The following is a 13,728-nucleotide window of genomic DNA, read 5'->3' on the forward strand; positions in this document are numbered from 1 at the left end:
CCCTTCCAGTATTATGTGTTGGTCATGGGGTGCGGTGTCATCTGTACGCAGATGATGTCCAACTCTGTCACTCCTTCCCACCTGCTACTAAGGAGGCTGTCGAGGTCCTGAACAGGTGCTTGGCCGCTGTGACGGTCTGGATGAGGGCGAACAAACTGAAACTAAATCCAGACAAGACAGAGGTACTCCTGGTCAGTCGCAAGGCCGAACAGGGTATAGGGTTACAGCCTGTGTTGGATGGGGTCGCACTCCCCTTGAAGGCGCAGGTTCGCAGCCTGGGTGTGACCCTGGACTCATCGTTGAGCCTGGACCCCCAGGTTTCAGCGGTGACCAGGGGAGCATTTGCACAGCTCAGGCTCGTGCGCCAGCTGCGCCCGTATCTCGGGAAGTCTGACTTGGCCACGGTGGTACACGCTCTGGTCACATCCCGCCTTGACTACTGCAACGCTCTCTACGTGGGGCTGCCCTTGAAGACGGCCCGGAAGCTTCAGCTGGTTCAGCGCGCGGCAGCCATGTTACTAACAGGAGCAGGACGCAGGGAGCATACAACACCCTTGTTGTCCCAGCTCCATTGGCTGCCGATTTGCTACCGGACCCAATTCAAGGTGCTGGTTTTGGCCTACAAAGCCCTAAACGGCTCCGGCCCAAAATACCTTTCGGACCGCATCTTGGCCTACGAGCCCACGAGGACCTTGAGATCGTCTGGGGAGGCCCTTCTCTCGATCCCGCCTGCCTCACAGGCACGTCTGGCGGGGACGAGGGAGAGGGCCTTCTCGGTGGTGGCCCCCCGGCTGTGGAACACTCTCCCTGCACACATCAGACAGGCGCCCTCCCTCATGTCCTTCCGAAAAAGCCTCAAGACATGGCTGTTCGAGAAGGCATTTAATTAAGTGCTATAACAATGTGGTAAAGATGACTGGAATGGAACAAGGAATATGAGATTGGTTATGATTCCACTATGAGACGAAGCGGATTTTTAGTGTAGTTTTTGTAATTGTTATGTAGTTTATATGTTGTTGTAATTGCCTCTTTGTAAATTGTCTTTTATATGTGTGTACACCGCCATGAGTCGCCCTAAAGGGCTGAGAATGGCGGTTAATAAATGCATCAAATAAATAAAATAAATAAATAAATGGGAGTTCAAAGTGCCAAGTGTGGTTCAAATCCGTAAATCCCAGAAATGAGGAGTACATTGTTATGAAAGTGAAAAAGCAGCGGGTAGGAGAAGTAGTTGGGAGAGACCCACCTCCCACCGGGCAGGTTTGGAAGCCGCCGAAGGCAAGACGGGCGTCGGGCCGCGGGAGAAATCGAGGCCCCGGCTTAGGAGAAGACGGCGGGCCTCCCGTCTCGTGTTGTTTTTGTTGCCCTCGGCGGCCCCCCGCAGCTTCCATGCCCTCCCCGGCTGTTAGTGCTTACTAGGGCTGGGCGGTTTCGTTTCGTTAATTCGTAATTCGTTAAAAATTCGTTATTTTTTTTGTTAACGAAGCGATAACGAACCATTCTGGAGCAACTTAAAAACGAAACGAATTTTTCAATTCGTTTCATAAATGCTTCGTATTTCGTTATGTATTCGTTTCGTTATTGGTTTGAGGTCGTTTCGTTATTATTTCCGCATGTCTGGGGCAAGTTTTATAGTTGTTTTTTGTTTAATTAGTGAAAAAAAATTATAATATCACACCAACAGTCAACAACAACAACAGGGAGAGGGAAGCTTCAGAAGTTTTTTTAGCGTATTGCGCGATCGCGGCCGCCATTAACGAATCGATTCGTTATTGTTTCGTTATTGTTTTGTAATTTTTTTTACCATTTACGAAATTTCGTAAATATCGAACTTTTTTTAAGGAAAATTTCGGAATTCTTTTAAATATCAAAACGCAAAAAACCCCAAAAAATGAATCGATTTTAGAAACAAATTTTTCCGTTGTTACCCAGGCCTAGTGCTTACATCGGGCTGGTGGGCTTTCTCAGACTGGGCTCACAATCTCTCCTGGTCTTCTTCCGTCTGTGTATCTGAGGCAGCGGCGGGACCAATGGGGTAGAGGGAGGCAGGCATGCGGCAGTGCGCATGCGGAGGGTGTACAGGAGTTGATTATAAATTGTATGATTTTAACTGTATTTGTGTTTAGATTGGCTGCAGTAATGCTGGAGCGGCCTAAGTCATGTGCGTTGCCATGGAGACCGATGCAGGAGAGAGGGAAGTGGGAGGAGCTTAGAGGGGAGAGTTTGAAAAAACGACAGTTAAAAAATCAGTTAGGGTTTAGGTTTAGAGGAGTGAGCAATCCGGGTTTAGGTTCAGAGGAGTGAGGAGTTAGGAGTTGGGAGAGAAGGAAAGGAAAGGTGGCGGAGTGACTTGTGAAGCAAAGCTTTGAGGCTTTGAAAAGCTGGGTTTGGCTATTGGAAGTTTCTCAGACTAGTGCAGCCGAATGGTGAAACATAGCTGGTATTCTTTTAGTCTAAGGAGAGGCTAAGGAATAGTTTACTTAGTCTTTGATCTAGGGAGGATCAAATAAGGGAAACATCCCTGTATTGAAACTTTGTCTGAAACAAGTGCTCTACGTCAGAAAGATACTGTGTTACTTGAAAGAATGGAATGTTAAAGTTACAAGTATTATTCCAAGTGCTACAAGGAAAAGTTACGTCTTGCAACCGCACGCTGTGTACTTAATAAAATTGTTAACTTTTATTTGAAGATTGCCTCAACTCCGTCTATTCTGTGTCCAAAGTGCCATTTCTCACCATATTACAACTTACCTCACGTGGTGGCAGAAACGCAGGGAAAAGTAACCAAATAAATCTACATTCTTCTCTCCAGTCACGCTACAGTATATACAGTGTAATTACTCCTAAGTTATTAGTTTTTTAATAAAGGAGGAGGTGCAATTGAACAGCCTCCCTTCTAACTTAGTGGTAAATTTGGTTCCTAATTGGCAACCTCCATTTCAAATCGGCTAGTTCTTTTTAAAATAGGGAACTGGGGTAAAATCTCCTGAATACTGGTTCCTTTCAAATTGGTGGCAACAATAAATCATCCCTCCGCTCCCCTGCTTCCTTCCAGAGGGCGACTTGGGCGCGGGGGAAGCTGGGAAATGGAGTCCTTCCTCCTCATCGTATTCCTCCCGAGGCCTCTGCGCATGCCCCGTGTTTTTCGGGTATTGTGAGTTTGTGTTGTTGCGTATTGGTGTTTGGAGGGTTGTTGGTCATACCTTGGGGGAAGAGGTATTAGCAGGCCAAATTTGGTGAGATTTCGTCCGGTGGTTTCTCCGTTTTTGAGCGCCTAAGGACATCCTTAAGCTTTTTATATATTTAGATATGTTGTAGTTCAGCGTGATGCTAACATTCCTACTACCAGTAGGAGGGAGAAGAGGTCTGCGCAAGAGTCAGAGGGGGAACAATAGCGGAAATGCATTAGGGAAATAATATAGGCTCCAAGTGATTCCGAGACGTTTGAGGGCTTCTCTGATTGCGGAACGGGAGATGGGGAGGAGAGCAGGGGAGTAAAGAGGGCTACTCGAGATCCGGAGTCCGATGAAGAGCTTCAGAGGAAGCGCATTCGGGAAATACTTACCACTCCTACATCAGATGACGAATTCATGGGTTTTGATGGGACTAATGGGGTAGAGGGAGGGAGGCAGGCGGCAGTGTGCATGCGGAGGGCGACTTGGGCGCGTAGGAAGCTGGGAAATGGAGTCCTTCCTCATCGTATTCCTCCCGAGACCTCTGCGCATGCTCCATGTTTTTCGGGTATTGTGAGTTTGTGTTGTTGCGTATTGGTGTTTTGAGGGTTGTTGGTCATACCTTGGGGGAAGAGGTATTAGCAGGCCAAATTTGGTGAGATTTCGTCCGGTGGTTTCTCCGTTTTTGAGCGCCTAAGGACATCCTTAAGCTTTTTATATATATAGATATGTTGTAGTTCAGCGTGATGCTAACATTCCTACTACCAGTAGGAGGGAGAAGAGGTCTGCGCAAGAGTCAGAGGGGGAACAACAGTGGAAATGCATTAGGGAAATAATATTGGCTCCAAGTGATTCCGAGACGTTTGAGGGCTTCTCTGATTGCGGAACGGGAGATGGAGAGGAGAGCAGGGGAGTAAAGAGGGCTACTCGCGATCCGGAGTCCGATGAAGAGCTTCAGAGGAAGCGCATTCGGGAAATACTTACCACTCCTACATCAGATGACGAATTCATGGGTTTTGATGGGACTAATGGGGTAGAGGGAGGCAGGCGGCAGTGTGCATGCGGAGGGCGACTTGGGCGCGTAGGAAGCTGGGAAATGGAGTCCTTCCTCATCGTATTCCTCCCGAGACCTCTGCGCATGCTCCATGTTTTTCGGGTATTGTGAGTTTGTGTTGTTGCGTATTGGTGTTTTGAGGGTTGTTGGTCATACCTTGGGGGAAGAGGTATTAGCAGGCCAAATTTGGTGAGATTTCGTCCGGTGGTTTCTCCGTTTTTGAGCGCCTAAGGACATCCTTAAGCTTTTTATATATATAGATATGTTGTAGTTCAGCGTGATGCTAACATTCCTACTACCAGTAGGAGGGAGAAGAGGTCTGCACAAGAGTCAGAGGGGGAACAATAGCGGAAATGCATTAGGGAAATAATATAGGCTCCAAGTGATTCCGAGACGTTTGAGGGCTTCTCTGATTGCGGAACGGGAGATGGGGGGGAGAGCAGGGGAGTAAAGAGGGCTACTCGCGATCCGGAGTCCGATGAAGAGCTTCAGAGGAAGCGCATTCGGGAAATACTTACCACTCCTACATCAGATGACGAATTCATGGGTTTTGATGGGACTGATGGGGTAGAGGGAGGGAGGCAGGCTGCAGTGCGCATGCGGAGGGCGACTTGGGCACAGAGGAAGCTGGGAAATGGAGTCCTTCCTCATCGTATTCCTCCCGAGGCCTCTGCGCATGCTCCGTGTTTTTAGGGTATTGTGAGTTTGTGTTGTTGCGTATTGGTGTTTGGAGGGTTGTTGGTCATACCTTGCGGGAAGAGGTATTAGTAGGCCAAATTTGGTGAGATTTCTTCTGGCGGTTTCTCCGTTTTTGAACGCCTAAGGACGCCCTGAAGCTTTTTATATATATAGATTGTTAGTAATATTACATGTAATATAAATATATATAATTATAATATATTTTTTAAATTATTATTATTATTATTATTATTATTATTATTATTCCTCGAATCCCCGCAAGGAGAAAGGCGGGGTCTAAATAAAGTTAATAAAAATATTCATTAATATGATGTAACCAATGTCAAATTAAATGTCGCAGTTACGAGAAGCTCAATTTTGGGCGTGCTTTGCATGGATCCGTCCATACATTCAATTCGATTCAATATGTGCTTGCCTGAAACCTTTAAGTGCTCGTCGTTGTGTCTCTTCTACATTTGCTGTTTTGTTTCCTGATTTCTCCCTCTTTTGCTTGCCAATTATCAGATTAGCATAGTATTTGTTGATTAATTTTACTTTGGGGTTGGATTTGTTTTGTCCGTATTTTTCCCCCTCCTTCCTTGGGATTTTGGACAGCCGAGGAGGAGGAAAACCTGCGTCCCGACGGGGCCAAAGGTTTCCAAACGCACCCATTCGGACCCATAACCATATCCTCCTTTTTCCTTTCTCTTTCCTCCTCAGGATGGCGGAACCGCGCTTTAACAACCCCTATTTCTGGCCACCCCCTCCCACTATGCCCAGCCAGGTAAGCAAGCGATCTTTGTGCCTGATGCTTCAGCTGAGGATGATGATGAGGGGTTTGGGGGTGCAGGACCTGCAGAACCTGAAGCTTCAGCTGAGGATGATGATGATGAGGGCTTTGGGGGTGCAGGGCTTGCAGAGCCTGAAGCTTCAGCTGAGGATGATGATGATGAGGGGTTTGGGGGTGCAGGACCTGCAGAACCTGAAGCTTCAGCTGAGGATGATGATGATGAGGGCTTTGGGGGTGCAGGGCTTGCAGAGCCTGAAGCTTCAGCTGAGGATGATGATGATGAGGGGTTTGGGGGTGCAGGGCCTGCAGGACCTGGTGTCAGCTGAGTATGATGATGAGGGGTTTGGGGGTGCAGGGCCTGCAGGACCTGGTGTCAGCTGAGTATGATGATGAGGGGTTTGGGGGTGCAGGGCCTGCAGGGCCTGATGCTTTAGCTGAGGATGATGATGATGAGGGGTTTGGGGGTGCAGGGCCTGCAGGACCTGGTGTCAGCTGAGTATGATGATGAGGGGTTTGGGGGTGCAGGACCTGCAGAGCCTGAAGCTTTAGCTGAGGAGGATGATGAGGAATGTGGGGGTGCAGGACCTGCAGAACCTGAAGCTTCAGCTGAGGATGATGATGATGAGGGCTTTGGGGGTGCAGGGCTTGCAGAGCCTGAAGCTTCAGCTGAGGATGATGATGATGAGGGGTTTGGGGGTGCAGGGCCTGCAGGACCTGGTGTCAGCTGAGTATGATGATGAGGGGTTTGGGGGTGCAGGGCCTGCAGGGCCTGATGCTTTAGCTGAGGATGATGATGATGAGGGGTTTGGGGGTGCAGGGCCTGCAGGACCTGGTGTCAGCTGAGTATGATGATGAGGGGTTTGGGGGTGCAGGGCCTGCAGGGCCTGATGCTTTAGCTGAGGATGATGATGATGAGGGGTTTGGGGGTGCAGGGCATGCAGGACCTGGTTTCAGCTGAGTATGATAATGAGGGGTTTGGGGTGCAGGGCCTGCAGGGCCTGATGCTTTAGCTGAGGATGATGATGATGAGGGGTTTGGGGGTGCAGGGCTTGCAGAACCTGATGCTTCAGCTGAGGATGATGAGGGGTTTGGGGGTGCAGGACCTGCAGAGCCTGAAGCTTTAGCTGAGGAGGATGATGAGTGGTTTGGGGGTGGAGGGACTGCAGAGCCTGAAGCTTCAGCTGAGGATGATGATGAGTGGTTTGGGGGTGGAGGGACTGCAGAGCCTGATGCTTCAGCTGAGGATGATGATGAGGGGTTTGGGGGTGGAGGGACTGCAGAGCCTGATGCTTCAGCTGAGGATGATGATGAGTGGTTTGGGGGTGGAGGGACTGCAGAGCCTGATGCTTCAGCTGAGGATGATGATGAGGGGTTTGTGGGTGCAGGGACTGCAGAGTCTGATGCTTCAGCTGAGGATGATGATGAGGGGTTTGTGGGTGCGGGGACTGCAGAGCCTGATGCTTCAACTGAGGATGATGATGAGGAATGCGGGGGTGCAGGACCTGCAGAGCCTGAAGCTTCAGCTGAGGATGATAATGTTGAGGGGTTTGGGGGTGCAGGACTTGCAGAGCCTGAAGCTTCAACTGAGGATGATGATGATGAGGGGTTTGGGGGTGCAGGACCTGCAGGGCCCGATGCTTCAGCTGGGGATGATGATGAGGGGTTTGGGGGTGCAGGGACTGCAGAGCCTGATGCTTCAGCTGAGGATGATGATGAGGGGTTTGGGGGTGCAGGGCCTGCAGAGCCTGATGCTTCAGCTGAGGATGATGATGAAGGGTTTGGGGTTGCAGGGCCTGCAGGGCCTGATGCTTCAGCTGAGGCTGATGATGAGGGGTTTGGGGGTGCAGGGCTTGCAGAGCCTGAAGCTTCAGCTGAGGATGATAATGATGAGGGGTTTTGGGGTGCAGGACCTGCAGAACCTGAAGCTTCAGCTGAGGATGATGATGATGAGGGGTTTTGGGGTGCAGGGACTGCAGAGCCTGATGCTTCAACTGAGGATGATGATGAGGGGTTTGGGGGTGCAGGACCTGCAGAGCCTGAAGCTTTAGCTGAGGAGGATGATGAGGGGTTTGGGGGTGCAGGACCTGCAGAGCCTGAAGCTTTAGCTGAGGAGGATGGTGAGGGGTTTGGGGGTGCAGGACCTGCAGAGCCTGAAGCTTTAGCTGAGGAGGATGATGAGGGGTTTGGGGGTGCAGGACCTGCAGAGCCCGAAGCTTTAGCTGAGGAGGATGATGAGGGGTTTGGGGGTGCAGGACCTGCAGAGCCCGAAGCTTTAGCTGAGGAGGATGGTGAGGGATTTGGGGGTGCAGGACCTACAGAGCCTGAAGCTTTAGCTGAGGAGGATGATGAGGGGTTTGGGGGTGCAGGACCTGCAGAGCCTGAAGCTTTAGCTGAGGAGGATGATGAGGGGTTTGGGGGTGCAGGACCTGCAGAGCCTGAAGCTTTAGCTGAGGAGGATGATGAGGGGTTTGGGGGTGCAGGACCTGCAGAGCCCGAAGCTTTAGCTGAGGAGGATGATGAGGGGTTTGGGGGTGCAGGACCTGCAGAGCCTGAAGCTTCAGCTGAGGATGATGATGAGGGGTTTGGGGGTGCAGGACCTGCAGGACCTGGTGTCAGCTGAGTATGATGATGAGGGGTTTGGGGGTGCAGGGACTGCAGAGCTTGATGCTTCAGCTGAGGATGATGATGATGAGGGGTTTGGGGGTGCAGGACCTGCAGAGGCTGAAGCTTTAGCTGAGGATGATGATGATGAGGGATTTGGGGGTGCAGGACCTGCAGGGCATGAAGCTTCAAGTGAGGATGATGATGAGGGATTTGGGGGTGCAGGACCTGCAAGGCCTGATGCTTCAGCTGAGGAGGATGATGAGGGGTTTGAGGGTGCAGGGACTGCAGAGCCTGATGCTTCAGCTGAGGATGATAATGATGAGGGGTTTGGGGGTGCAGGACCTGCAGAGCCTGAAGCTTCAGCTGAGGATGATGATGATGAGGGGTTTTGGGGTGCAGGGCCTGCAGGGCCTGATGCTTTAGCTGAGGATGATGATAATGAGGGGTTTGGGGGTGCAGGGCCTGCAGAGCCTGAAGCTTCAGCTGAGGATGATAATGATGAGGGGTTTGGGGGTGCAGGACTTGCAGAGCCTGAAGCTTCAACTGAGGATGATGATGATGAGGGGTTTGGGGGTGCAGGACCTGCAGGGCCCGATGCTTCAGCTGGGGATGATGATGAGGGGTTTGGGGGTGCAGGGACTGCAGAGCCTGATGCTTCAGCTGAGGATGATGATGAGGGGTTTGGGGGTGTGGGGCTTTCAGGGCCTGATGCTTCAGCTGAGGGTGATGATGAGGGATTTGGGGGTGCAGGACCTGCAGAGCCTGAAGCTTTAGCTGAGGAGGATGATGAGGGGTTTGGGGGTGCAGGACCTGCAGAGCCTGAAGCTTTAGCTGAGGAGGATGATGAGGGGTTTGGGGGTGTGGGGCCTGAAGCTTTAGCTGAGGAGGATGATGAGGGGTTTGGGGGTGCAGGACCTGCAGAGCCTGATGCTTTAGCTGAGGATGATGATGAGGAGTTTGGGGGTGCAGGACCTGCAGAGCCTGAAGCTTTAGCTGAGGATGATGATGAGGGGTTTGGGGGTGCAGGGCTTGCAGAACCTGATGCTTCAGCTGAGGATGATGAGGGGTTTGGGGGTGCGGGGCCTGCAGGGTCTGATGCTTCAGCTGAGGATGATGAGGATTGCGGGTGCAGGGCTTGCAGAGCCTGATGCTTCAGCTGAGGATGATGATGAGGGGTTTGGGGGTGCAAATAGAGCAAGAAGCTCCTGCCTTGGTCCTCGCTTCAAGCCATGTCCTGGTCAAGTTTTGCTTTAAGTCTTGGGGATTTTACCATGGACTCAAGCTCATGTTTTGTTCTTTGACTCTTGGACTACTCAAGCTGCTGTTTCATTCCTTGTCTTCCGGATTAGTCAAGGTCATGATTGTACCCTGCACCTTGGATTAATATTCATGCTTTAAACCTCTCCATTGGAGATTTATCTCTGACTTTTGGGGTACAGCCTGTGCTGGATGGGGTGACACTCCCCTTGAAGGCACAGGTTCGCAGCTTGGGGGTCCTCGCTGAGCCTGGAATCTCAGGTTGCAGCGGTGGCTAGGGAGGCTTTTGCACAATTAAAACTTGTGTGCCAGTTGTGCCCGTACCTTGGGAAGTCAAACTTGGCCACGGTGGTCCATGCTCTCATCACATCTAGGTTAGATTACTGCAACACCCTCTACGTGGGGTTGCCTTTGAAGACTGCTCGGAAGCTTCAAATAGTTCAGCGAGATATGTGATTTTAATGCTTTTGTATGTGTATGGCCTATTTATTTATTTACCTTAATTATATACCGCTGTTCTCAGCCCGAAGGCGACTCACAGCGGTTCACAACGAATACAAACAGCAAAAATTCAGTCTAATATGTTTCGGCATTTAATGTTTGCCGTTTATATTTTGTGCTCTGCCCTGAGTCCCCTTCGGGGTGAGAAGGGCGGAATATAAATGCTTTGAATAAATAAATAAATACTTCTGTCTTACATATTTGGATTTTTTAAAACACATTTACTGTGTGTGCTTTTCAATAAACTGTTTATTGCTACGGTTGGCTTCCGGGTGAGTGCTTGAGCAAGGTGAACCCTACAAACCTACGCAAGATAATGCGTGAGGACATATTCTTGGCATGGCTTGAGCAACCCTGATCCAAAATGCTTGTTGAGATGAGAAGTTGTTGCAAATTCCCCCCCCCCCCCCCCAGAATTTAGAATACAGTTCTTAGAGTTTGGATAGATACCCCAAAATACCCCAAACTCTGGGTAATAATAATGAAATTTTGAAAGTTTTGTTAGGGTTCTGAAATTTTCACCACCAGAAATTTAGCAACACGGGAAAAGCAGAAATTTAGCAACACACGAAAAGCAAAACTCTGGATAATAATGAAATTTTGAAAGTTTTGTTAGAGTTCTGAAATTTTCACCACCAGAAATTTAGCAACACAAGAAAAGCAAAACTTTTATAGAGTTCTGAAATTTTCACCACCAGAAATTTAGCAACACGGGAAAAGCAAAACTCTGGATAATAATGAAATTTTGAGTTTTGTTAGAGTTCTGAAATTTTCACCACCATAAATTTAGCAACACGGGAAAAGCAAAACTCTGGATAATAATGAAATTTTGAAAGTTTTGTTAGAGTTCTGAAAATTTCACCACCAGAAATTTAGCAACACAGAAAAAGCAAAACTTTTAGAGTTCTGAATGTTTTACCACCAGAAATTTAGCAACACAGGAAAAGCAAAACTCTGGATAAAAATGAAATTTTGAAAGTTTTGTTAGAGTTCTGAAATTTTCACCGCCAGACCACCAGAAATTTAGCAACACAGGAAAAGCAAAACTTTTAGAGTTCTGAAATTTTCACCACCAGAACTTTAGCAACACAGGAAAAGCAATGCACCAGCACCCCCTAGTGTTCACCACCAGAACTTCAGTTTTGTACATACTTTAGAACCACGGATTGCCAATGCGTACTAGGCATGGGCAAACTTTGGTCCTCCAGGTGTTTTGGACTTCAACTCCCACAATTCTGTTCCAAATTGTGGGAATTAAAGCCCAAAAACACCCGGAGAGCCAATGTTTTCCCATGCCTACCGTAGAGTCACACAAAATGACTTTTAGATTCCTGGAGGAAACAGACCTCTGGATGTTAGTGAATTCTATTGAAATGGAGGACTTCTCGCCCAAGACTGCTTTAGAGCCACACTGGAGGACCTAGAAAATCCGTAAAGAGGATATACTTTGCCTTCTATCCTAAGACTACTATAGTCCAGCTGGAAGACCTAGAAAATCCTTAAAGAGGACATACTTTGTCTTCTATCCTAATCCTGCTAGAAGACCTTGAAGCTGGAAGACCTGGAGGGCCAAAGTTTGCCCATTCCTACTAGGCATGGGCAATCCATGGTTCTAAAGTACTTACAAAACTAAAGTTCTGGTGGTGAAAACTAGGGGGTGCTGGTGCTTTGCTTTTCCTGTGTTGCTAAAGTTCTGGTGGGAAAATTTCAGAACTCTGACAGAAAACCAAGTCAAGTGTGTGTCCAGCACAGTAGGTAGGGCCAGATACTAGTTGGGCCAGCCCCATAGTTGCCATGGTGGCCATGAAGTCCTGAGCCGCCCCTGAAAGGGTGGTCTCCACGTGGACATTGAAGTCCCCCAGCACAATGCCAGGCCCGAGACCAACTCTGCAAGCTCAGGTAGGGCGGCTGTGGTGCAGCGGGGTGGTCGGTACACCAGCAGCATTCCTATTCTGTCCCGGTCTCCTAGCCTCAGGTGGACACATTCAATCAAGGCTGACTGTGGGGTAGAGCACCTGATCAAGGAGATGGAATCTTTATAGACTATTGCAACTCGACCTCCCCGCCCCCCAGATCTCGGCTGGTGCTGCACAGAGTAACCTAGCAGGTGTAAAGCTGGGTGAGATTAACCTGGCGGGCAAAGCTGGGTGAGATTGCTCGGGGGGCCCCCATAGAGGTACTGATGGGGAGGGGGAGATACAGGAAAAGGAGAATTAATAAACCAATTCGGCTAATTCGTGAGAAAACTCTGAGAAAAATTCCAAAATGTTCTCCAGACATGGTAGATCTGAGTACCAAGGTAGACGGTCCCCCCAGATTAAAGGTGGTGCTGCTGAACGCCAGGTCTGTTGACGGTAAAACATCAACCATTCAGGATTTAATCCTTGATGAAAAAGCAGACGTGGCGTGCATTACAGAGACCAGGTTGGACAAGGCTGGGGGGGGGGGGGGTTAATCTCTTAAAATTTCATTATTATCCCGAATTTATTTATTTATTTACTTACTATATTTATTCACTATATTTATTTATTTATTATATTTATTTATTTACTTACTATATTTATTTTTTTATTTACTATATTTGTATACCGCCCTTCTCAGCCCATAGGCGACTCAAGTTGGCCGTGGATATGTGAAACTATAGATAATAGCGAACCCCATTCGAATGAAAGACTTCCAGTTCAAGGCGACGATAGGCCCATACTGTATTTGCATATGCGTAATGAGACACTTTGTGGATGAGTAACCACATAAGGACATGAGAACTGATTCACGCTACCTAATATATATCTCTTCCCGTTCTCGCCCGCAGCTGGACAATCTGGTTCTGATCAACAAAATCAAGGAGCAGCTGATGGCGGAGAAGATCCGCCCGCCCCACCTGCCCCCGGCCGCGGTCTCTTCCCAGCAGAACCCCCTCCTGGTGGCCCCCTCACCCGCCGAGAGCAGCCAGCCCATCATGTCCATCCCCAAGTTGCAGCAAGTCCCTGGGCTGCACCCCCAGGCTGTCCCCCAGCCCGACGTGGCCCTCCACGCCCGGCCCGCCACAAGCACCGTCACAGGTAGGACAGCCACGCGCCGCCTGGGCACACCCTGGTATCCCTTTGGTTGGCCGCTTAGAGGTTTTTCCCGAGGTGCTGTGACCCAATGTCAACGTCTTCCAGATTCACACATATGCTCTCGAGGTCCTCCAACGCGAGTCTATGGTCAACCCATGCCAGAATTGCACTTGGAGGGCCTATAATCACCTCCAGAAGTCTTCCAGCACGACCCACTTACAAAAGTTGGACGTAGAGCAAACTTTGGCCCTCCAGGTGTTTTGGACTTCAACTCCCACAATACTGTGGGAGATGGACGTCCTGTGACAGCAACCACCGAGTTTCACAAGCAAAGGTTGCGATGCTGGTCAGTAGTTTAAACATAGTGGGCAGCACGTTATCGGCCTGTAATTTCCTGGTGTGAATAATAATAATTATTATTATTGATGTGAATACTATGCGTCGTTGGGTGAGGAAGTTGAAAGATGTTGAGGTGGGAACAAAGAAAGAGTTGGACGTCCTGTGACAGCAACTACCGAGTTTCATAAAGCAAAGGTTGTGATGCCGGTCAGTAGTTTAAACATAGTGGGCAGACATGTTATCAGCCTGTAGCTCCTGGTGTGAATAATAATA

At 49.2% G+C, this 13,728-nt stretch overlaps 1 protein-coding gene across 5 annotated transcripts in view; it reads left to right on the forward strand.

Moving 5' to 3' along the window:
- ZNF362 (zinc finger protein 362) overlaps window positions 1-13,728 on the forward strand; it is a 70,431-nt gene that overhangs the window by 38,378 nt on the left and 18,325 nt on the right. For all 5 annotated transcript variants that reach the window (XR_010910418.1, XM_067472823.1, XM_067472821.1 and 2 more), the window contains 2 exons: window positions 5,626-5,689; window positions 12,870-13,119. Coding sequence is in view for 4 of the 5 variants with exons in the window: in XM_067472820.1 (XP_067328921.1) it covers window positions 5,626-5,689; window positions 12,870-13,119 (314 nt within the window). In the remaining variant the exon portion in view is untranslated. The remainder of the gene's footprint in view (window positions 1-5,625; window positions 5,690-12,869; window positions 13,120-13,728) is intronic.

Source organism: Anolis sagrei, chromosome 13 (assembly GCF_037176765.1).
Source record: "Anolis sagrei isolate rAnoSag1 chromosome 13, rAnoSag1.mat, whole genome shotgun sequence".
NCBI lineage: Eukaryota > Metazoa > Chordata > Lepidosauria > Squamata > Dactyloidae > Anolis > Anolis sagrei.